The sequence below is a fragment of the Loxodonta africana genome, chromosome 4 (genome assembly GCF_030014295.1).
Source record: "Loxodonta africana isolate mLoxAfr1 chromosome 4, mLoxAfr1.hap2, whole genome shotgun sequence".
NCBI lineage: Eukaryota > Metazoa > Chordata > Mammalia > Proboscidea > Elephantidae > Loxodonta > Loxodonta africana.
In genome coordinates this window covers 102,778,300-102,803,981 of record NC_087345.1, presented here as the reverse complement: position 1 = coordinate 102,803,981, position 25,682 = coordinate 102,778,300, and the positions used below count along the sequence as shown (strand labels likewise).

The 25,682-nt window shown below is 37.2% G+C and overlaps 1 protein-coding gene across 5 annotated transcripts in view; it reads left to right on the top strand.

The window, feature by feature from the left end:
- Positions 1–476: 476 nt before the first annotated feature.
- The window catches only part of LRRK2 (leucine rich repeat kinase 2), a 159,702-nt gene continuing 134,496 nt past the window's right edge, over positions 477–25,682 (top strand). For 4 of the 5 annotated variants that reach the window (XM_064284381.1, XM_064284380.1, XM_064284382.1 and 1 more), the window contains exons 1-7: positions 477–1,234; positions 1,493–1,578; positions 6,924–7,033; positions 9,859–9,947; positions 12,243–12,377; positions 16,289–16,423; positions 20,241–20,372. In XM_064284381.1, coding sequence (XP_064140451.1) covers positions 1,081–1,234; positions 1,493–1,578; positions 6,924–7,033; positions 9,859–9,947; positions 12,243–12,377; positions 16,289–16,423; positions 20,241–20,372 — 841 coding nt within the window. In that variant the 5' untranslated portion in view covers positions 477–1,080. The remainder of the gene's footprint in view (positions 1,235–1,492; positions 1,579–6,923; positions 7,034–9,858; positions 9,948–12,242; positions 12,378–16,288; positions 16,424–20,240; positions 20,373–25,682) is intronic. The other variant, XM_064284385.1, reaches the window with a different exon arrangement.

The window sequence follows — 25,682 nt, the reverse complement described above, 5'->3', positions numbered from 1 at the left end:
TTGATTACTTTTGGCATGTCCACTATCAGGAATCTTCCTAGTGCAAACACAAAATTTCAAGGTATTTTTAGTGGCCTTTTGGAGCCCTGGCAGCGCAGTGGTTACGAGTTTGGCTGCTAACCAAAATGTCAGCAGTTGGAACCCACCATCCGCTCCTTGGAAACCCTATGGGGCGGTTCTCCTGTGTCCTATAGGGTCGCTATGACTCAGAATGGATTTCAAGGCAATGGGTTTGGTGTTTTTTTTTTTTTTTGGTTTGGCAACCAGATTTTCAAATAACAGAAAAAGCACCTTTTATCTCCACGCACAACAATCACAAAAAAAGAATTTAGCTAGGCAAATTTTGACTGCTAACATCTCCATCCTTGCGGAGAAATTAATGCATCTCCCTGTAGGTGGAACCCTAAAGAGAATGTTGCCCTAAAAGGGGCCGACTGGGCGGTGTCCTCTTTTCCCAAAGCCCTGATTTCTATTCTCAGATCTGGAAATAGGCGGCTTTCATTTTCCTCTTCTGAGATCCCACTTTCCGTGGGCCCAAAGGAGCCCGGGTTGGCCGGTCTGGGACCGTAACCTGCCGGCTGCAGACTGTAAGCCTCCTCCCCACCGCTGCAGGACTCCGGGCCTGGGGCACTTGGCGGACTCCGCTGAGTCAGTTTCTTCCTGCGCGACTCCCTTGCTACACTGCCTCAGCGAGTGGGATCAGATCGGGCCAAGGAGGCGGCGCCCGCCCGGGGGTTCCCAGCGCAGTGGGCTCCGGGGCCACAGTCGTCTGGCCGGCCCCCCCTGGAGCCCCGCCTCGGCAGCCGTGCCACGGTTCAGCTTTCTCCCAGCCTCTCGCAGGCCACCGAGCTCATTTTTGGGGCCTGGGCGGCGGAGGAGGAAGGCTCGAGGAGAGGGAGGGGAGCGCAGGGCGTGGAGACGCCGCCTTTCTCATAAACAGGCCGGAGCGGGTGCCCATGGGGCGTACGGGCTGCCAGCAGTGAGCGTACTTGCTCGGAACAGTGGCCTAAGCCCCAGCCCCTTGTCTGAGCAGCGGGCCTCCTTGCCAGGAGGGGCAGCGGATTCACAGCAGGGGCCATCATGGCCAGTGGCAGCTGTCAGGGGTGCGAGGAGGAGGACGAGGAAACTCTGAAGAAGTTAATAGTCAGGCTGAACAATGTCCAGGAAGGAAAACAGATTGAGACGCTGGTCCAAATCCTGGAGGATATTTTGGTGTTGACGTACGCCGACCACGGTAATCACCAGGGAATGATTCCCTCCACCCTCACCCCTTTTTGCAAACTTTCTCCCTTGCCCTTTGGAGCTGCTCAGTCCAGGACTCCTGAGAAGCCTCAAACTGCCTACTCCTTTCCTTAAAGCGGAAAGGAGCTGAGAATTCCAGGAAGATCTTGAGCTCACCTCGTATTTGCTTCCCCCCCTTTTTGGGACATTAAAGGGCTGCTGTGAATTGTGACTGACTTTGCTTCTTTCCCCTCACCCCCTTCTTTTCCAGCCTCCAAGTTATTTCAAGGCAAAAATATCCACGTGCCTCTGTTGATCGTCCTGGACTCCTACATAAGAGTCGCGGGTGTGCAGCAGGTAAGGAGCTGCTTTCATTCTGCCCTTTCGCCCTTTCTTTTTGGAAAGCGATGTTTTTCTGTCAAAGTTATATACCTGGAGTTCCTGGTTATTTCTGAGATTTGGCTTGATGAACCTCTGACAGTGATTTTAAGATGAGAGTATTGTCAAATCTTTATCTAATGTTAACTGTGTAAAAGTGCTTACCCGGAGTTCCAAGAATGTCATTAAAAGGTAACTTAATAAAACTGACTGGCAGAACGTGGTTGGGGGCTGGGGAGAATAGTAATGGGTTGAGGTACTCTGTTACTGGCTAGATGAGTTTCAGGGTGTTTAGACTGAATTATTCTTAGGATTTTCCCAATGCAGAGCTATGTCCTAGATTTGACACCATTGCCAATAGTTTGGGAAAGGGGAATAATTAACAGTAATAAAACACAATTAAGTAACTGGCAAATTCTCATAGGTTTCAGAGATTTTTAAAAAATTTTTAGTTTGAAGACAGTGAAGTACCTAGCCTTTTTAAAGTTTGCCTTGTGTCTAATGAAAGTGATGTTTTAGGATTCCCCTATATGTTTATTTTTTGTGTTTCCATGTAAACTGAATATAAAACTGAAATTTTTAGAATCGGTGTCATAGGAAACTCAAAAAATCGAGTTAGTATATCTTAGGTATATTAAAAAGTGAAACCTAAGATGGTAAGTAAGAATGATTTACGGTAAAAACAAATTTCTGACTAAGGTGATAACTTCCTTTTGAGATTTGGGGAACTGAAATGAGCTTTGTCATCTGTAAAGTCCTGATGGAAAATAAAATTAAACTTTGAATTCTGTGGAGGTGTAGACAGAAAGCCAGTATTTCTTCCTGTCTAATTGAGATGCCACACAGGGGTAAGAATTCTCTCTCTCTGTCATTGTGTTTATGTATCTTTGTCTCTATCTCTATATCAGCTATGTCTGATACTAAGTATCTAACTTCTTTTATATAAGCACATTCATATCTGGGATAAATGGTTTCTTTTATTTTTCTTCAACTATGAAATGTTTTCCATCTGACTATTGATTTCCTGGCTACTATTAAACAAAACCAAGAAAAGCTAGAGGCATGATAAGGATGCTTGCTCTTTTTAGCACTCGAGGTCTGAATTTGCCCATGGAACATGAATCACATTTTAGGCACTGGTCCACCGTGTTTGCTGCTCTCCACCCACCTACCCCCATTTCCCTCGCCTCCATGTTCATGTGACTGGTTCTGGCAGCCTCCATTCCTGGACTCTGCCTGGCAGAGTCACCTTGCTCAGTACCACTCAGGACAATGGGATCCTAGGTGGGCTTTGGTCTACAGAGTCCAGAGCAAGCCATGATAGGCTTGAGACCCCAAGGGAACCTGAACATACTTCCCATCTGATTCTTCTTCACTTTAGAAACTGCCCAAACCTGAGTCACACTATTCTATAGTAGCTATGAGTATCACTCAATATTCTGGCCCAGTAGGTACTAGAGACAAAATATGGAGGGAAGTAAGGAATTGTCTTCTGATTTGATAATTTAATGGAATAGAATTATTAATTATAGCACCATCTAAGCCTGCAAAGGGCATTGTATATATTATATCATTTGATACCATTGCCTGCTCAGAAATCTCACTGGATAATTTCCTCTCATAAAAGCTCAGCAAGAGGAAATGGCTTATTTAGGATCACCCAGCTAGTGGCAGAGCCAAGACTTTAACTCAAGTCTTCTCGTACCTTTGAGGCCTCTTCCATCATACTGTCCACGGCTTCTGAATATCACAGATTTTTCATGTAAGCAAGTACAAAAGCACAATATTTTGGTACAACCACTGTGGCCATACTAGGCACAGAAACATTGTAATTTTTGATTCACATCACTCTTATCAAAGGGATGTAGAAACAGGTCACTCTACTGACATTTTGATACTGCACTTAAAGGGAAGAACTTTTTTTTTTTTTATAAATTTCTTCTCATTGGCTAGTGTAATTATTATTTTTTATGTTGAATTATTTAGAAGTGCTAAATTAAAAGCTCTTAATGATGAACCACCATTCATCTGTCAGTTCGTTGTACTGTGGTGGCTTGCATGTTGCTGTAATGCCGGACACTGTACCACTGGTATTTCAAATACTAGCGATGTCACCCATGGTGGACAAGTGTCAGAGGAGCTTCCAGACTGAGAAAGACTAGGAAGAAGAATCTGGCGATCTACTCCTAAAAAAAAACAGCTAGTGAAAACATTACATATATACTATCACTATGAGTCAGAAGTTCAATGATGAACTAAAGGCGTTATGGTAAATGCGCTTTAAAAAAAAAAAAAAGACTTCCAGAAGTCATTTATCATGACACTCCAGACTCTGAATTTGTATTTTTGAGGCCTTTTCATGTTTTATTAATGCAATTTAATAAATGACAATCTTTAGAGAATTGACAGGCTAGCTGCCTTGTAATTTTCTTTTCCTGGCAGCCATCTGATCATTTTAACTTATTGTCTGTGCTTCTCAATTTTATGTTTTCTTTATCCACACAGTTTCAAGTTTTAGAGAAGGGGAGCAAAATAAATGAAAATGACTAAAGTTATCTTTAATGCTAAAATCTTTCCCAGTGTATACTAATTAGATGCTTGAATTTACAGAATAATTATAATAAAGTGAAACTACCAATTCAATTGTATTGTAACTGTGTAGGATGGAAACCTCTTTTTGAAAGATAAGCTCTTAACTGAAGACTAATGGATCAATTATTACCTCTGCTTTGCTGCCAGAGATTGTTTAATCGTAGAAGCTCCACATAGTGACTGAAAGCTCAGTTGTCTGAATCTTTTTGCAAAGCAATTACTGATGCTGCTGCTTCACAAAACAAAAACAGATTTTCCCTGAGTCAGCCATGCAGGTTGAGATGAGTTTAGCATCCAGTGTGATTTTTGTCCCCAGAAGCTGTTTAGAATGTCATTTTTCTTAAACTCTTGGGGAAAAAAAAAATCTCAGTGTATTTTATGAAAGCACCAGAATAGTCAGTTTCTATGACAGCTGGATTGCCAATGCCTGTTCAGCTTAACTGAAGGAGGATGTCTTAGTTAAATATAAGGTAAAAATAGGTGTCAGATGTTGACTTTTCAAGCAATTTGAAATTATTTAAAAGGAAACCGTGACAAAGTAAAGCAATTCATGCACGATATGGAAAAGATGCAGAAATAATATTCTGATGAGATCTCACGTAATCTTTTTTTATCTTGGTAAAACATCCCTTGCTTACTTTTTGTTTACTCCCATAAGCAAGTAAAGAACTTATAGGGCTCTAGGTGCCACTATTCCTTATTGAATGCACATAAATTCTTCCTCTTGTCATTCAGCTCTCTGCATCCCTCCAACACCACTTATGCATTCAGTCTTGTCTGGCAATAGTCCTCCCACGCCACCACCGTAGCAGTCCTTGAAAATTTAATACCTCACTCTGCTCCTAGTTATCAATTTTGTTGTTAGGTGTTGTTGAGTTGGTTCTGACTCAGCAACCCCGTGGACAACAGAATGAAACGTTGCCTCGTCTTGTACCATCCTCAGAATCGTTGCTATGTTTGAGCCCATTGTTGCAGCCACTGTGTCAATCCATCTCGTTGAGGGTCTTCCTCTTTTTCACTGACCCTCTAACTCACCAAGCATGATGTCCTTCTTCAGGGACTGGTCCCTCCTGATAATATGTCCAAAGTACATGGGATGAAGTCTCGCCATCCTCACTTCTAAGGAACATTCTGGCTGTTCTTCTTCTAGGACAGATTTGTTCATTCTTCTGGCAACCCATGGTATATTTAATATTCTTCACCTGTACCATAATTCAAATGCATCACTTCTTCTTCAGTCTTCCTTATTCATTGTCCAGCTTGCACATGCTTATGAAGGCAAATGAAAATCAATTTTAGTAGGTTCAATTTCTATACTTTCTAAGACCAAATTTGTAATTTAAATTTATAATTCTTTTGAAATTTGACTCAAATCTACTTCTTCCATATTAAATCGTTCTCTGAGTAATTCTAGCTCACAATGAATACCATTTTCAGGATTTATATCGTGTTGGTACTTATTGTGCATCTCACACTTAGACACATCTTCATTAATTTCTAGATACTATGTATATGCATTTTCTGTTTTTATTTGTTCCTGGCCATATCAAGTACAGTTCTATAAGGTAATAGAAAGAATTGAAGATTCTTTAAATTTAGAGAAGAATATACAGTAGACGGAGTGGGTTAACATTTATCTCCATTTCCCCTCCCCCCTGTTGGTGGAGACCAACTCATTCAAATTGCCATCAAATGTAAATGGACCAAAAATATAAAAAAAAAGGCATTAATAAGATCATTATTTTTTTGAGAATGTAAAAGAGACAAGGGACGTTTGTAATCAACTCTAGACCTCATCAGCTCACATTTATATGTTCTAAAGAAATCTAAAGGTGGCCACTGAGGGATTCCACCTCCTGTCTATATTGTAGTCCATTAATCATTGGACTTAAGACTTTGGTGTTTCAGTGGTAGAAATCTCACCTTCCATGCAGGAGACCCAGATCTGATTCTTGGCAAATATACTTCATGAGCAGCCACTACCAGTTTGTCAGTGGAGGCTTGGGTGTTGCTATGACGCTGATGCTGAACAGGTTTTAGTGGAGCTTCCAGACTAAGATGGACTAGGAAGAAAGGTCTCACAACCACCTTCCAAAAAATCAGCCACCGAATACTCTGTGTGTCACAATGGTCCAATCTGGGACACCATGATTCAGGGGCAACTTGATGACAGTTAACAACAACAATCATTCTTTTGCCACAGTTAGTCTAGCTCTATTACTAGAGGAAGTCATTCCTGATAATAACTTACACTTTCACCACTAATATCTCCAACTTCCCCTAACCTTCCATTCCAAGCCACTTCATTTTTTCCTATAATTAAAATTGTAACTATTTAGAAGAAATTCTGTCAGATAGCTATGACTTAAAAAGTACTAAGGTTGATTATAACCGTTATTACACTTAATAACCTTGGCAAGTCCCCTAAAACTGTTTTTTGTTATATAGTTTTTATCTAGACGATAGGCATATCTGTTTGCTTCATGATTCAGAAATGTTGTAATATTTTTGTATGATCTTTTGGTATTTTTTTTTAGTCAGATACTTTCTAAGTATATGGCTTGCTTTGTTTCTAAGTAGATATTCTATGTTATAGTTTTGTTTTAAAATAATCATTTAAAAATGTTGTGGTCACAGATTTCACTAACAATGAAGAGATTCTTGTTTGACTGAATATATGCCATTAGCATATTAAAATCCTTTAAAAGATGTGAATATTGTCTTTATCTTAGGTGGGTTGGTCACTTCTATGCAAGTTAATAGAAATCTCTCCAGCTACAATGCAGAACTTAATGGGACCCCAGGATATTGGACATGATTGGGAAGTCCTTGGTGTTCACCAGTAAGTATGATGGATGTGTAAGAATAAATTACATTGACTGTTTATCTAGGAATGTCACAGCATTTCCCTCGATACATTATATTTACAATACAAAGTGAACCTGGTAAAAACCTTTAAAATACAGTTTTTTTTTTCCCCTGAACCAATGATTTACATTTAAACTCAGAAGTATGCCACGTAATTGAATTACCAAAACTACCATTTGATGTAAAAGGGAAGGTGCTGTTACTTTAATACAGAATAGAACATAGAAAGGGAACCAAAAAAATTCTGTTAGGTAATCATATTAATTACTTATTCAGGATTTAAATATTTTTCCCCTAAATCTAAGGTTAAAATTATTACTAACAGGAAGAAAAGTTATTATTGTAGTTTTTTGGAAAAAAATCCAAGTGTACAATTGGTTAAGGTATCAATTTTTGATGACTACTTATGAATTCAGACCAAGGAGATTTTTTTTTTAAATAGTAGAACCAATAGATACAAAACCACTGTTCTACCAAGAATGTGGGGACTGAAAAGTTAGTTCTGTATGTAGGAATTTAAAACTTTGTGATTTACTGCCTTTTAATAGTACATTTATGTATATTCATACATACATATTTAGAAATTTTAAACTACAGCTTTCAAAAAGAAGAAAAAAGGGGAAGTTACCTTTCAGCAGATCTGCAGTCAAATCTTGATAGTTGTTTTACCAGCTCTGTTTTTGTAGTTTGCAACAGAAAGACTTCTAAATGAGACAATTTCAGTAAAAAATAATTAATTAAGAAAAGTTTTTCTGGGAAAATTCTTTTTGAATAACTTTGTTTCTTAACATTTTAAAAAATTTCTCTGTCATTAACTTAAGTGTTCCTTATACCTAATGTGACTTTCCTCTACCACAGTGATGGAAATTGTGAACATATGTTGCTTCCGATGGTACTTTGCTTGTGAAGTACATATACTACATACCAAAAACCCACTGCCGTCAAGTTGATTCCGACTCATACCAAGTCCATAGGGTTTCTGAGGTGATAAATCTCTACAGAAGCAGGCTGCCATGTCTTTCTTCCACAGAGCCAGTGGTGGTTTCAAACTGCCAAGCTTTCGGTTAGCAGTCCATCTCTTTGACCACTGCATCACCAGGGCTCCTTACATATGCTATATACAAGAAAAAATCTTGCTTACAATTAATGTGTGTTGTCATCACCAAACTAATCCCTGAAATTCTATAAGTCAGTTCTAAAGAACAGTATTTAGTAAACAATTACCCCAAATTACATCTGTAATTAGCAATTGTAACTTAAATATCCCTTGGTGTGGTCGAGAATTTCTAAGATTTCCCAATGCTTAGCTAATCTATAACCTTAAGAAGTGGTGGAAAACTGACCTAGTTATATCTTGGTAGAAATCATTCTTTCAAATTAAATTACATAAACATTTCTACAAGTAGATTCATTCATTCATTCATTCTCTCTTCATCAAATATTTATTATGCCTCTACTCTATACAAGAAGAGAGAAAGACTGGCATAGAGAGACCTTTCTATGCCGGAAAAGCCCCTGGGTGGTGCAAACGGTTTACTGGACCATTAACCTGAAGGTTGGCAGTTCGAACTCACCAAGTGGCACTGTAGAACAAAGGCCTGGCAATCTGCTTCCATAAAAACTGCAGCCAAGAAAACCCTGTGGGGCAGTTCTACTCTGTAACACGTGGATCGTATGAGCCAGAATTGACTTGATAACGAGTCTTTTTCTGTGCCAGAAGCAAGAAGCTTGTGAACAAGATTGTCATACCTCTTCAGTGGTGGAGCATATCAGGTCATTTCCAGAAAAAAAAAAAATTATTTAAAAAAAAATTATTTTAAAACAAATCGCATTTCCCCCCAAAGGCTCATACTATTGTTGTTTGCCATTGAGTCGATTCCATCTCATGGGGTAGAACTACCTGACAAGGGTTCCTGGGCTGTGATCTTTATGGGAGCAGATCGCCAGATCTTTTCTCCCTGGGAGCTGCTTGTGGGTTCAAACAGCCGACCTTTTGATTAGCAGACCAGTACTTTAACAATTGTGCCACCAGGGCTCCTACTACTAAATCTTCTGCGGTGATGAAGTCAAGAATAGTGTGAATGGTGGATTGTGGAGTGGCAGGAGCAGAGTGAGTAGGAGAAAAGTTGATGGAGAGTCCAAGGAAGGGGGTTGTTTAGTGTTTCCCTGGCCAAATGCCGTGGGGGCAAGTTTCTTGAATGTAAGTGCAGCTTGGAAGCCTCAGGGCTGTTTTCTCCCAGCAGTATAAAGCCAATTGATAACTCAGGGATTAAAATCTTATGAATTTGAACTGACTGATTACTCTTGATATACTGGGCTCATTTTCTAATATAAAATATTATCAATTTCTATTTCAAAAGAGGTTATGCTAATTTAAATATTCAAATGGATTCTTAATTTACACATGCAAACTAACGTCTTTATTACATCTCTATGTTTTAATACATCAACATGTATAACATAATTTTTAAGTTTACATCACATAAAAATGAGCTTGCTCTCTTGATGTATATAATTTCTTATGATTATTTTAGACATAATTAATAATTGAACTTGGAGATTTAGGGGAAAATAAACAGTACTTATAACTTTTTTATTGAGACTCATAATAGTTCTTTGTTAATTTTCCTAAGCCTGGTTTAGGTTTAGAGGAACAAAAATAAACAAATAAATACATGAGCTTAACTATGAGGATTTAAATATAATGATACTAATAAAAATAAGTGAGAAAAAACAAAATTTAAATAAGGAAACCTCAGAATATATTTAACTCATGTCTATTTCTTTTTTTAACTCTAGATTGATTCTTAAAATGTTAACAGTTCACAATACCAATGTAAACCTGTCAATAGTTGGACTGAAGGCCTTAGATCTCCTCCTAACTTCAGGTAATGTACACACATACGTATTTTCTAATGTTGACTCAAATTAAAAAAATTAATTGAAACCATTTACTAGATGTGTTTTAACATTTTTTAAAGATCATAACATAATAGAACCTAGCTTGATGATTTCTAAAATTCTATTTGCATCTTTTCTCCTTATCTCTTATCTGTATACTTTTGCTCTCAGAAAATCCCATTCAATATCTTGGCTTTAAACATCACTCTATATCTTTCTCCCAAATCTGTACTTATAGCCCCAGCTTTTTCCCCCAAATCTGGTCTCACATCTCACATTCTCACTAGCTTGTTGGCTATTCATGCCCTCATCATTACATCTTTCCCACGTATGTCTCTGTTTTCTATATTTCCTAGGGTATGATATAATAGTGATATTTTGAAAGTATATGTCATTTCTTCTTGAGTGTTTACTATTTGTGAGGCACAGTAAAATGGTTCACATGGTTTATAAAACCTAATCTCCCAAACAGTCCTTGAGATAGGTATTCCATCTTTGTTCGCTATGAGAGGAACACTGAAGCATAGAGAGGTTGCTTTGGCCAGTTCAAGTAATTTACATTTAAATTTAAATAGCTACATATAACTAGAGGCTACTGAACTGGACTACATAGGTAGAAAACCAAACCAAACCCGCTGCCGTCGAGTCAATTCCAACTCATAGCGATCCTATAGGACGGAGTACAATGGCCCCATACGGTTTCCAAGGAGTGGCTGGTGGATTCCCACTATCAGCCTTTTTTGGTTAGCAGCCATAGCTCTTAACCACTAAGCCACCAAGGTTTCCATAAATAGATAGAGAGATTTAAAAAAGAAAAATTTTTTAAAGAAATATTTGCAATTTAATGAGAAAAGTAGTATAACATGGATATGAATAAAACCATCATGGGAAGATAGAGGAGAGTGCAGCTAAATTCACCTGTAGGATTTGGGCATAGACATGAGCTGCCTAAATTGTAATCTGGCGCTTCCCCTTATTACTTGTTTAACCATTTGGGTTACTTACCCTTTCTGTGCCTCAGTTTTCTCATCTCCAAAATGAGGTTAGTAAATCACTTACTTCATGGGGTTGTAGTGAGGATTAAATATGCTATAGTGAAGTGCTTCGAGCAGTGTTGGCACATGTTAGTGCTATAAAAGGGCTTACTAATACTACCACTCCTATTCCGGTACTGTTGTATTTATTGCTAGAATAGGTGCAATTTGTGTGCATTCTTTAATTATGGTAGGAGTACGTTTGATGTAGAAAAGACAAGGGCATTGAGGTAGAGGAGACAGCTAGTGCAAGTACAAAGGGATATCAAAGAGTTTAGTGATGAGCAATGAGTTTAGCATGATTGAAGTTGAAGTAATTGTAAAAGGATATGAAAAAAAAAAAGCAAACTCATTGCCATCAAGTTGATTCTGACTCATAGAGACCCTACTGGACAGAGTAGAACTGCCCCATAGGTTTTCCAAGGAGCCAATGGTGAATTTGAATTGCTGACCTTTTGGTTAGCAGCCATAGCTCTGAACCACTGGGCCAGCGGGGCTCCAGAAAGGATATGAGGCTGATAAAATACACGTTGTCAGTTTGTGAAAGGTCTTGTCATACCAATGAGTTTGAGAGGGCCTTAGAAAATTTCAGGAATGGAGTTGCAGGATCACATTTGTGTTTTAGAAATACAATGCAGGGGATGAACTAGTTAGGTAGACGTTTAGGCTAAGCAGAGCATTTAAGCACTTGTTATAGAATTCCAGGTGAGAGATGATAAGGTCCTGAACACAATGGGAGTGGAGAGACATCAAAAGGAGTTTTTGAGCAGTTTAAAATGTAGATGTGAAGAACTTGGTAATGAGTTGATTTGTTGGTTAGGCCGAGGATGAGAAGAGAGGGAGGGCGGAAGATGTAGGATAGAAGATGGAAGAGATGGTATTTCCTCTCGGGTAAATATTTGATGATGTTATCATTGACTAAAATAAAGAACAAGAGTAGGCTAGGTTTAGGGTACCCATGGGACATTCAGATGGTGTTCTCTAAAAGGCAGATAGAAATGTTTCAGGAATTTAGGGTGAGAGACCTAGGCTAGAGATATTGACTGGAAATCATGGAATTATAGTAAAGTGAACTGGGAATTTATGTTATTTAGAAAGATTGCTAGCTTGATAGATTGAACAACTGGAGGCAATTAAGAGGTTTATGAAAAAGAAAATCAATAAACCATTCATGATTCACATATAAAACTTAACACATTAAATGTTAAATCAGCTATTTACTTACGTCACCTGTTCCCTTCAAAATAGGTAAAATCACTTTGCTGATATTGGATGAAGAAAATGATGTTTTCTTGTTAATTTTTGATGCCATGCGCATGTTTCCAGCCAATGACGAAGTCCAGAAACTTGGATGCAAGGCTTTACATGTGCTCTTTGAGAGAGGTATTTAAAAATTTGAGATTCTTTGTTTTGAAATTTATATAAGAAAAAAAGGCCTATAATAGGGAAAATAGAATATAATTATGATAATAGGATGGAATTTATAAAATTGTACTGTTTAATAAGAAATAGTTGTCTTCAAAGGTAGTTAATAGGGTTAATTCAGAAATGTTGCTCGTTTTTGGTAAAGAGAATTTCGTTCATGAGTTATAAATCATGTAATTGTAGTAGATACTCTTCCATTGCTTACCAAGGCATAAGGTTCACTTTCCAAATTAGATAAGTGGGAGGTAAGAAAGAAAAAATAAAACTGTGAAGCCAGCATAGGTTAAATTTGGGTTTATGGTGTTGAGTCATCACCAGAGATTTTAGAAATTGCTAAAGGCTCTGTAATTGTAGGTTGGTTGGAACCTTTGTTTAGTCCTTCCACTGTGACGTGATGAGGAAGTTGAGACTCAGAGAGGGGAAGTGAGCAACCTGCCCAATGGTACATAGCTAGTTACAGTACAGTTCAGTTACCACTGTCTTTTGAGAGCCCCTTTTGTGTCATTATAAGAGCTAATTGTGCTACAGGTTTAGGATAAAAATTGCTTATGGGGGCCTTGTGTCTCTATCAGCTACTACTCTAGTTTGTGACAGTACCAGGAATAGAATGTTGTTGTTAGTTGCCACTGAGCCAGCTCAGACTCATAGTTACCTAATGTACAACAGAAGGAAACGTTGCCCAGTCCTTTGCCATCTTCATGATCTTTGACATGGTTGAGGAATAGGATAGATGACCTTATAAAGTTTCAATCCTTGTCTTATTCTAGAAAGACTTTAAATAGTTTATGTCATTGTTGTTATTAGGTGCCCTCAACTTGATTTCCACTAAATAGTGACCCCATGTAACAGAACAGAACTGCCCCATAAGGATTTTCTAGGCTATAATCTTTATGGGAGCAAACCTCCAGTTCTTTCTCCTAATCTTTCTGCTAACCTTTTGGTTAGCAACCAAGTGCTTAACTTTTGTACCATCAGCATTCCTTAAAGAGCTTATAGAGAGTTACAATATATTCAGGAAAAGATGGATGAGGAAATGAGTGAAGGGAAAATAATATAAAGCTAAGCTAAATTTGCTACTTAAGGTCTTGTATATTTGCAAAGGGGTGAACCAGAAATTTGGCTCTGAGCTCTTGTCAGGCAAAGAAATAAGTCATCATTGGTTACAAAGTTTCTTGAGATAAAAGTAAACCTATTAAGGCAATTGGTCTCATGGAAGACTTGAGAAAATCCTCCCATGGGTTTCCCTGGATGAGATGATAAAGCACACCCATCTCACAAGGAATACAAAGTACACTTCAGTGAAATCAACGCTGTGAAGAGTCAGAACAGTGTAGACCTTGTACCCAGCTCCCTGGTGAGCGGGCTTGCTGGAGAAGAGAGTTTACTGTGAGTGAGGAATGGATGAGCTGTGTGTCCTTCAGACTATCTTTCTATAAATGTTATTTCTTGCAACAAAACTTTTGATAACCTCAAAATAGAGCTTTAAGTTCTATTTTCTGGCAGGGCCTGTCGTGTAGACCTTCTGTGTGGCAGTTTAAGGGTGAATTCTTATTTGTGGAAGAGGGGCTGAAGTCACTTTCTCACCAACATTGTGAGGACCAGTTAGGATTTGTGAAGGTGGCCCAGAGAATGTTAAAAACAAGAATCGTATTCACTGAAAATATAACCAGTGCTTAGAGTATTATGCTAATAAATGTAGAATAGAAAAATATCTGATTTCTCCAGAAGGAGTAATTTCTCCAAGATTTAGTGGCAACTGTAAAAGTTAGTTTTCAAAATTTGAAAAGCGTGTTTGTGAAAATTGTTCCATAAAATGAGAAATTTTCATGATAGCCCTCAATTATTAGAAGAGCCTAACCCATTTCATGCTGTTATATGGACACATTGGTATGAAATTGAAAAAAAAAAAAAAAAAAAACAGGAGAATTAATGCAGATTATTACTTAAAAACTCACAATGAGCACTGCATTTTCTAACATTTTTGCTAATGTCATTCTCAGGCTAGATAAACCAGATTTCATGCCATGTTTTTGAGGTTTCCTACCATTAAAATGACTCCACTAGATTTCATTGGCTTGATCAAAAGACTAATTATGAGAATTATCACAATTTTTGATGTTTGATGGAAAACCATTAAAGGTGGAATATTTTAAAGTCTAATTTCTTGTCATTTGCTACAGTTCATGGCTTGTGAATTGATGCATTCGAGTTAGCTGAGCTGTTCTTCACAGTCTGTCAATAAGTCCTCCCTTTTAATTATTGTGTAATCTAGTCACTTCTAGTCCACAGCCTTATGTGACTGTTCAGTTTTCTCTAAACTCTCCCAAATTAAATTGTAAATAAGTTTGTTTTTTGGAAGCCTGTTTGGTGACTAATATTTTTACATTTTAAAATATTGGGTGACTAATATAGGTCAGGAGCCCTGGGGGCACAGTGGTTAAGAGCTTGGCTGCTAACCAAAAGGGTCAGCAGTTCAAATCCACCAACTGCTCCTTGGAAACCCTATAGGACAGTTCTACTCTTTTCTATAGGGTTGCTATGAATTGGAATCGACTGTGGCAATGGTTAATATAGGTGAAAAGGAGCACTGGTGGTGCAATAGTTAAGTGCTCAGCTGCTGTCTTAGTTATGTAGTGCTGCTATAACAGAAATACCTCAAGTGGGTGGCTCTAACAAACAGAAATTTATTCTCTCAGTCTAGGAAGAGAGAAGTCCAAATTCAGGGCACCAGCTCCAGGGCAAGGCTTTTTCTCTTATGGCTCTGGGGGAAGGTCCTTGTCTACAGCCTTCCCCTGGCCTAGAAGCTTCTCAGTGCAGGGACCCTGGGTCCAAAGGATGTGCTTCACTCCCAGTGCCTCTTTCTTGGTGGCATGAGGTCCCACTCCTCTCTGCTCAATTCTCTCTTTTATATCTCAAAAGAGATTGACTCAAGATACAACCTAATCTTGTAGATTGAGTCCTTCCTCATTAACATAACTACTTCTAATCCTGCCTCATTAACATCATAGAGGTTAAGATTTACAACACATAGGATAATCACAGCAGATCACAAAATGGTGGACAACCACACAATACTAGGAATCTTGGCCTAGCCAAGTTGAGACAATTCAATCCGTAACAGCTGCTAACCGAAAACTCAGCTGTTTAAACCCACCAGCTGTTCCTTGGGTGTAAGGACCTGGTGACCTGCTTCCATAAAGATTAAAAAAAAAACAACAACAAAACATTGCTGTTGAGTCAATTCCCGCTCATAGCCACCCTAGAGGACAGAGTAGAACTGCCCCATAGGGCTTCCAAGGAGTGCCTATGGATTTGAACTGCCAACCTTTTGCTTAGCAGCCATAGCTCTTAACCACTATGCCACCAGAGTTTTCCCATAAAGATTATAGCCTAAGAAACCCTATGGGACAGTTCCACTCTATCCTATAGGGTCACTATGAGTCAGAATCCACTCCATGGCACAACAACAACAAAAAATATAGGTCAAAGGAGTCCTGATGACTCAATGGTTAAATGCTCTGCTAATAACCAAAAATTTGGGAGTTTAAACCACACAGTGGCTCTGTGGGAGAAAGACCTGGTAATCTGCTTCCATAGAGATTACAGCCAAGAAAACTTATGTGGTAGTTCTGCTCTGTCGCATGGGGTAGCTATGAGTAGGAATCAACTCAACAGTATCCAACAAAATTATTTTAATGCTAATAGATTTTTTTTTCTGGCATTATAAAATTCTTAGGAAGGGCTTTTACTGAAATATATTTTTATTCATGCATATGAAAGTTTCTGTGTCTCATATCAGGAATATTTGTGAATAATTAAAATTTCATATCACTTTTAATCTTAATCAGCATTGTATCTTTGATTTTTAGTTTCGGAGGAGCAATTGACTGAATTCATTGAGAACAAAGATTATATGATATTGTTGAGTGCATTAAAAAATTTTAAAGATGAAGAAGAAATTGTGCTTCATATACTTCATTGTTTGCATTCTCTAGCAATTCCTAGTAAGTAGCCTGTATACATGATTTCTTGTTGTATCTGAAAAGCTATAGTGTATCTCTTTCTGAGAATGTTTTGAAAATATTTTTCTTAATTTAGAAATTTGTGGTTGGTGACCCCATTCGTCTATTTATGCATTTAATTCATTTACATTTATTGAGATCCTACTGCAGCTGGGTCTGTGTTTGAGGCTGAGGAAATAGTGGGAAATCTATATATGTCCCTTGCCTTTTCAGAGCTTACACTACAGTGGGGGATGCAAATAAGTGCATAGATGATTACACTGTATTATAAAGCAGCAGTGTAAAGGGTGATGGTAGAAGTATGTAGGATTATGAGAACAGACAAAGAGTGAGGCAAGGTCTTTTAGCAGACACTTGGCCTATGAAGAGAGCTTTGGGTGGAGGGAGTGTGAGGTGAGGTGGGAGCATTCTTTGCAGTGTAAGTGTAAAAAGTCTGGAACGACAGAGAGCACAGAGAGTTTGAGAAGGTAAAAGTAGCTCAGTGAACTGTGTTTACGTGTGTGTGTGCACGTGTGCACCAGTGCATGCGTGTATGTATATGTATGTGTACATTCCCAAATGCCTGCTTCTGTTTCGATGATGGAGCCTGAGAAGGGCTTGGGAAGAGTCAGTGGATGAGGCTAGAGAAAAAAACAGATCATGAAGGTCTTCAAAAACCACAGGCAGGAGTTTACACTTTATTGTAATACTCGTTTAGCATTTTAGTGATGCTTTGAAATCTAGCCACTTTTTCACCCATGAAGTACAGTGAAAACTGTGAGAGCCAGAACTTGATGGGACTGCCTTGTTTTTCTGGGTCTCAGAAGTTTTCGCCTTTGATGGGGTTTTTCGCTTTTCGGTTGTTCTCTCTTAGTGGAAAATATTTGAATTTTCTTTGTCTGAAAGGTTTCTGCTTTACACAGCATCTTGCTTTCATGGGTTTTACTGCACAAAAAAGAAAAAAAAATCAATTTGCCGTGTATTCTATCAGTGATTGTTAATGGGCTAAAATAATACCTCAGCTTCTGTTACTTTTTTGAAGTGCACATTATACATTTGGTGTTACATGCATTACCTGTTTGGGTTTGTACACAATATACATATGCTTTAACTAGTAATATTTTCTACCAGAAGTCCCTGGATGGTGTAAATGGGTGAGCATTTGCCTACTAGCCAAAAGGTTGAGGGTTCCATCTCACCCAGAGGTGTCTTGGAAGATAGGCCTGGCAGTCTGCTTTCACAGCTTTGAAAAACTTATGGAGCAGTTTTACTCTGCACACACGGGTCACCATGAGTCAGAATCTACCTGATGGCAGTTAACAACAGAAAAATTTTAATTCTCACACTTGTGAAGTTGTTGAGAGAATTAATGAGTAAATAATGTGAAGAACATAGAACAGTACTTGGTGTGTAATAAGTGATCTTTGACTATGGATAATTGATAATTGATAGTGTATTAGTTTTTTAGGGCTGCTGTAAAAATGTGCCATGAACTTGGTGGCTTAAAACAACAGAAATTTATTTTCTCACAGTCCTAGAGGCTAGAAGTCCCCAGGGCCATGCTCTCTCTGAAATTGGTAGGGAAGAATCCTTCCGTACCTCTTCTAGCTTTTGGTAATTGCCAACAGTCGTTGGCATTCCTTGGCTTGTAGTTGCATCACTCCAGTTTCTACCTCCATCTTCACAAGGTCTTCTCCTCTGTGTATCTTTGTCTGTCCTCTTTTTCTTAGAAGGGCACCAGTCAGATTAGGGCATACATTAATCCAGTATGACCTTATTTTAACTTGATTCCATCTGCAAAGACCCTGTTTCCAAATAAGGTCAGATTCACAGGTACCACTGCCTAAAACTTCAACATATCTTTTTGGGGACACAATTCAACCCATAACAATGTTGCTACATAATATGTAGTTTATACGTATGTAGTCCTGGTGGCACGGTGGTTAAGAGCTTGGCTGCTAACCAAAATGTCGGCAGTTTGAATCTATCATCTGCTCTTTGGAAACCTTATGGGGCAGTTCTACTCTGTCCTGTGTGTTCCACTTTGAGTCAAAATTGAATTGATGGTGATGGGTTTGGCTATATATATATATATATACACTATATGCATATATGGTTTCAGTATAAGTTTTATGGGAATCTGAAGATATGAGACTTCAGTGTAGCAGGGCAAAAATCGAATACCTTTGTGAAAGAATGCCCTTAGTTCGTGATGTTTATAAAATCACATCATTTTCATATCCACAGGAAATTAAACACTTGAAAGTAGGTGGAACTGAATAATAGAGAATGGACATACAGCACTTTTAAAAATTTCTGAGTCATCCACTGCCAACAACACGAATATATTCTTCATTTTACTTTTCTTTGGCTATAGTTATTTATTTATTTTGGGTTGGCTGGTTTTGGAATTCATTGTTTTCCACCCACATCTGACATAACTCCAGTTAAAATGTGTTGACTCATAATGTGAAGGTCAAAGTAAGAAGTGCCAAAAAATAAGAAATCAAGAGTTTTAAACACTGGTTATGATTGAAAGAACTTTGCCTTTCAGTTTTAAAGGAAATCGTGTCTGCCATTCTGAATAAAACCAGGCAATTGTCTTGAAAGGCCATTTCCTTTCATTATTACAATATTGAAATTATATTTAATGTCTTAATATACCTTAAACAGTACAAATATTTTTGGGGAAAAATAAATGGTTAGGTTTGGCTATGTTGAAGGAGAAAGAAAGTTTTAGCCAATAGCTTCTTCTTCTTTAAGAATAGTCACTGTTTCATTCAGAGATAAAAATTAGTTTTCTCCATATAGATTCATGGATTCAGTCTCTTTATTCCTTAAATGCTGTTCCTAGTGAATTCTTTTCTCTTTTTTTCTCCATGTGGTTGCCACTTAATTATGTATTTTAATATTATGCCTTTCTTACCTCACTCCTCCTCACCATCCTTTTTCTTCCCTGTCTGTCTCAGACCCTTCAGGAAACTTGATTCTGCTGCCTCCTACTGCTCTTCTGTTGCCTTCCTGTAATGAACAGGAAATAGACCATATCTGATTTCAGCTCTTCTATTATGTGACAGGAAACCCTGGTGGCGTAGTAGTTAAGAGCTAAGGCTGCTAACCAAAAGGTCAGCAGCTCAAATCCACCAGGCGCTGCTTGGAAACCCTGTGAGGCAGCTCTTCTCTGTCTCACAGGGTCGCTATGAGTTGGAATTGGCTCGACGGCAGCGGGTTTAAGTATTGTTTGACAGGAACCCTCCTGGTGCAGTGGTTAAGAGCAGTTCGAATCCACCAGCCGCTCCTTGGAAGCCCTATGGGGGCAGTTCTACTCTGTCCTATAAGGTTGCTATGAGTCAGAAATGATTCAATGACAACAGGTATAGTTTATGTGACATAATCTTGATTTTTCTTCTGCCAATTCAAGGAAAAGGAACAGCATAAAAGCCATTGTCCAATGGACAGCACCTCATTAGGAAACAGGGCCACAAAGTAGTTTATTTGAAAACGTATGGTCGAGGCATTTCACCTTTAGACTTACAAAATAGCACTTTGAATTTTCCCATAATTTTGTCTTAAGCTTTTAAGCCAAGAAACAGAAACAAAGAAGTTTCCTCATAATATTAAAAATGAGTCCTAAATCTCATTACATTAGTAATGAACAACATAGTATTTTTTCATAGCTATTTGATAGAACATGATATCTAAAAGTTGAAAAATAGCAATTATGCTGCCTTGTATTTACAATCCGTAAGATGTGTTTGTATGCATATATGAAAGGAGAAAATTATTACCTTATTGATAACTATGCTTTCTTTAAATTTAGGCAATAATGTTGAAGTCCTCATGAGTGGTAATGTCAGGTGTTATAATATTGTGGTAGAAGCTATGAAAGCATTTCCTATTAATGAGAAAATCCAGGAAGTCAGTTGCTGCTTGCTTCATAGACTTACATTAGGTAAGTTATGACTCTTGCTTAATTTATTACCACAAATCTGTGTGATGTAAGTATATATAATATATGTATGTGTATGTTGATAGATAAGTAGCTTATTGATATGTATGGCGTGGAAATATTGTGTAGTATAAAATTGTTCTGTCATGTCTTGATGGAATTTTAAAAGGAATGATGAAAAAATAGGTATTGTAAATGAAAGAAGTCTTATTTTATGAAAAGGTAATTCGATATAAATATTTTATTATTAGGGTCATATTTAAAAGAGAATTGCGTAATATTTTATCATAAAACAGAATAAGGATAATTTTTATAGAAAATACAAAGCATAATGTAAAAATAACTTTCCCCTCAACTAAAGTATTATTATATTACCAGTGATGGTGAGGCTACCTTGGGTTGCTTCCTACTCCTGCTTTACCTTCAAAGGTTAACCTTCTCCAAAATTTTGTGTTTATGAATCTTTTGCCTTCTAAAAATATTTTTACTGCATTTGAATGTCTCCTTAAGCAAAATTTTTAAAGTTTGCTTGTTTTTGCTTAATAAAAAGTAAAGTACTTATACTGAATGCTGTTTTCAGCAAAATGTTTTTTTGTTCTTTTGTTTTTACTTTGTAAGAATCATAAACATTTTTGCATTTAGCTGTATGCAGCATGGAAACCTTGGGGCATAGTGGTTAAGAGCTACAGCTGCTGACCAAAACGTCAGCAGTTCAAATCCACCAGGCGCTCCTTGGAAACTCTATGTGGCAGTTCTACTCTGTCCCATGGGATCACTATCAGTTGGAATTGACTCGATGGCAACGGATTTGTGTGTGGTATTATATTATTTGAATACACCACAATTTATTTATCCATTCTCCTATCCATGAACATTTGGGCTTATTTTAGTTTTAGGCCACTACCAATTATGTTGCTATGGACATAAAAATGAGAGTGAATCTCTCTCCAAATATTTCTTTGCCATTGGTGCTTCCTCTGTTGTGAAATGCCTGATCTGTCTTATATCTACTTTTTCATGGAAGAGTCTGTCTTTTCAAATTAGTTGATATATTCTAGATGATAATGGTTTGGCGGTTGGTTAAATGTATTGAAAATATCTTTTTTTGATATGTGGCCTTTTCACTGTCTGTATGGTAGCTTTTATAATGAAATCAAATTTAATAATCAGTTGCTTTGCGATTTACCCTTTTTTATGTATCTTGTTTAAGAAATCTTTCCTTTCCCCAAGGTTGTAAATATATTCTTGTATATTTTATCACAAAAGCCTTCCCTTTCTCAATTAAGCATTTAAACTTTTTAATTTGTCTGAAATTGTTCATTGTAAAAGGGGAAATCATTTCAGCTACTTTTATTTTATTTTACATTTCCAGTATGGAGAGCTAGTCACCATCATAGCACAATTTAGTGAATGCTTTACCTCTAACTCTTTCATATATCAGGTTTACACACACACACACACACACACAATCTGTTTTAGTTCTTGCTGTTCCATTGCATTGGTAAATTTGTCTGGCTCAGTATTATACTGTTTCAATTCCTGTAGCTCTGTAGGTCCTGACATTTGAAAAGCTAGTAGGTCAAGTCACCGTACATTCTTCTTCTTCAGGTACATCTTAGCTATTCTTGGGTTTTTACTGTTGTTAGGTGCCAGTTTCAATTCATAGCAACCCTATATAGACCCTATATACCACAGAACAAAAAACTGCCCAGTCCAATGCCATTCTCACAATTGTTTATGCTTAAGCGTGTTGTTGCAGCCACTGTGTCAATCTATCTCCTTGAGGATCTTCCTCTTTTTTGCTGACTGTCTGCTTTACCAAGCATGATGTCCGCCTTCAGGGGCTGGTCCCCCCTGAAAACATGTCCAAGCCGTGTTAGACGAAGTCTCGCCATCCTTGCTTCTAAGGATCATCCTGGCTGTACTTCTTCCAAGACAGATTTGTTCATTCTTTTGGCAGTCCATGGTATATTTAATATTCTTTATCAACATCATAATTCAAAGGCATCAGTTCTTCGGTCTTCCTTATTCATTGTCCAGCTTTCACATGCATACGAGATGATTGAAAACACCATGAATTTAGTCAGGTGCACCTTAGTCCTTAAAGTGGCATCTTTGCTTTTTAACACTTTAAAGAGGACTTTTGCAGCAGATTTGCCTAATGCAATGCGTCATTTGATTTCTCAACTGCTGCTTCCGTGGATATTGATTGTGAATCAAAGAACGATGAAATCCTTAACAGCGTCAGTATTTTCTCTGTTTATCATCATGTTGCTTATTGGTCTGTGCCTTTATTATTCCATATGAATTTTAGAATTAATTTTTCCAGTTCGTTTGAAAACTCAATTGGGATTTTGATTGCAATTGCATGGAGTCTAGGGATCAATTTAGGAAGAGCTTACATCTTTACTTTGAAATTTCTCTCACATAGTACTTGTACATATTTTGTTCATTATTTTTAGATACCTTATTTTTTTACTTTTTTTATTTTTTATTACTATAAGTGGTATCTCTTTTAAAATTATATTATTGAACAGTTGCAAGTATGAAGAAATGCAGGTGACTTTTTCGTATTGATCTTACCCACATTTCTAAACTGTCTTATTCATTCTCATAATTTGTTTGTAAATGCTCTAAGGATCTCTAGGTAGCAAGTATATAATTTGCAAATAATGACAGTTTGAGTTCTTTCTTTCCATTCCTTATATCCTTTATTTCATTTCCTTACCTTCCTGCATGACCCAGAATTGCTAGTTACTCTGTGTGTGTGTGTTGATTAAAAGCACTGATAGTAGATCTCCAGCCTTGTTATTGATGTTAAAGGGAACGCTTCAAATATTTTCCCATCCGGAGTGATACATCTTAGAAGTTTTTTTTTTTAATCTTGTTTTGTTTGTTTTGTGACAGATAGCTTTTAGGAAATTAAGAAGTTTTCTTCTGTTACTTGTTTGCTTTTATTTTTTATGTGTAATTTTTTTCAATCGGGGGTGAGTATTGAATTTTATCAAATATATATTTAGTATATCACACATATTTAAAATATTCTATATAATTAATATATGGGGTCACTTTTTTATGAGTCATAATCGACGTGACAGTGATAGGTTTTTTTTTTAATATATATATTTTTAAAATAGTAAGGTCATTTCTCCTTTTATTTTGATAACCTGAACAATTACATCTACAGGTTTTCTGATAGTAAGTCACCTTGTACTTCTGTTACAAATTCAACTTAATCATGTATTAGTTTTTATTTTTAATAACATTTCTAAAAATATTTTTATATTCAGTTCTTTCAGATTAGTTTTGACTTCCCCTTGATTGCTCTTTTTTTCTTTTTCTTCTCCTTCCTTTTTTTTTTAATGATTCTTTAATCATTCATACATAGCTTTCTTTAATCATTTATACATAGCTATTTTGTGTTTGCTATCTGATAATTCCCATATGTGAAATTCTTGGAAGTCTAAATCTGCCCCTTCTGTCCTTACTACCAGTCACTCATGGAGGCTTGCTTTCTTGATGTTAGGTAATGGTGCTTGTGAGTTTCTCTTTGGTTGACCTTAATCTCTGAGAATTATTAGCACCAAAATTACATGTGCTCCTCCAGAGAAGATTTATATTTGCTAGGAGTCAGGGCACAGGACTGACCTGGAAGCACTTTAGGATGTATGTAGCATCTAGGCTTAATGTGGGTGATTCTGATTGAGTTCCCCTACCTTGGAGGGAACCCAAGGCTATTCTGCTGATTGCAGTTCCAGAGCCCATACTTCCACAGGGCTTGTGCTTTTGCTTTCAACTATCTGCCTTGTCCTTTTGGTTTCAACTACCTGCCTTGTCCTTTTGCTTTCAGCTCACAGCTCTTATTTCAACTCCCTGTTGGCCCTCCCCACAAACCCCTTTTGGCCATTTCCTTTATATTTTTTGTGAGCAGAGAAATACATTAAAATGTGAATGGCTAATGAATATGGTCAGTAGTATCATTAACTGTTGGAAATTGGTCTGATGCCCTTTCCCAAAAAAGATCACCAGAATTTTTTTTTTTTTTGTAAAATGGGGAGTTATTATAACAGGCATTTAGCTTTTAATCACTAAAACTTTGGAAAATGGTTATTCATTTGGAAAAAAAAAACTAATTTTCATGATCTCATTGTAGCAATTTCTATTTTCACTTCTGGAATCATGACTATATTCCTTGCATAATTCAGAAATGCTTTTAGTATTAGGAAAATTTCTAGGTAGTTGTGGTTGAATGGTATTTCAGTCAACTGAATTCTGTTTTACATACGCTACTTCATTTTGTTACTTCTTTCCATGATAAGCATTCATTGAATGTTCATTATATGACTAAAGCTGTGGTAATATGATAATAATAGCTTAAATTTATGCATTTCTTCAAAAGTGGTTTCATATCTATGATTTTTTGTTCAGTTGTTTGTCTATCCTTGAAACAATCCTAGGATTGATATTATCTCCACATTTACAGAAGAGGACCTGTGGTTCAGCAAGTCTGTGTGTCTTATTCAAATTCACGTAGCCAGTAAGGGGTGCAATCAGGCTAAGAACCTAGACTTCTGCATCGATGAATAAAACAAAGCGTTCTTTCTAAAATGTAGTAGGCATTTTCTAGTTTATCCCTGTCATCTGATGATATTTTTACTCATTTTATTTTTATAAACTTGGACATAGTTGTATAAATTGGCTGATAATTATAAATGTTTTTATCTAATTCAAAAGTTGATTCTTAAATCTTGAGCAGTACACTAATGTATGTCTTTGTTTCGTGTTCTACAGTTTACCACAGTCAAGTTACAACTTGCACAACTTACATTAGAAATGTGAGTTCACCTTAATCCCTTTTAACGAGCCAGAGGAGGAAATAGTTTTACTGTTGTGATTGGGAAAATGGTACTTGATTACCAAATAGGCCCATAGTGTCACATTAAAAGTGATTGGCATTCTACTATTGAAATTATAGAAGCCAAGAAAACTGTCATGTAATGTTTAAGTTTTGCATTATTTTGTTTTTTTAACATAAAAACATAAAAAGCCATCAAACTTTTTTCTCTCATGTACCTCTTGTTTTTGTTTGCCATTGAGTTGTTTCTGACTCATAGAGGCCCTATATGACAGAGTAGAACAGCCCCATAGAGTTTCCTAGGCTGTAATCTTTAAAGGAGCAGATCGCCAGGTCTTTCCTCCTGAGGAGACGCTGTTAGGTTTGAACTGCCAGCCTTTCAGTTAGCAGCCAAGTGCTTAACCATCGTAACACCAGGGCTCCTTTACTTGTCTCTTAACAGGTTATTATTCCATTTA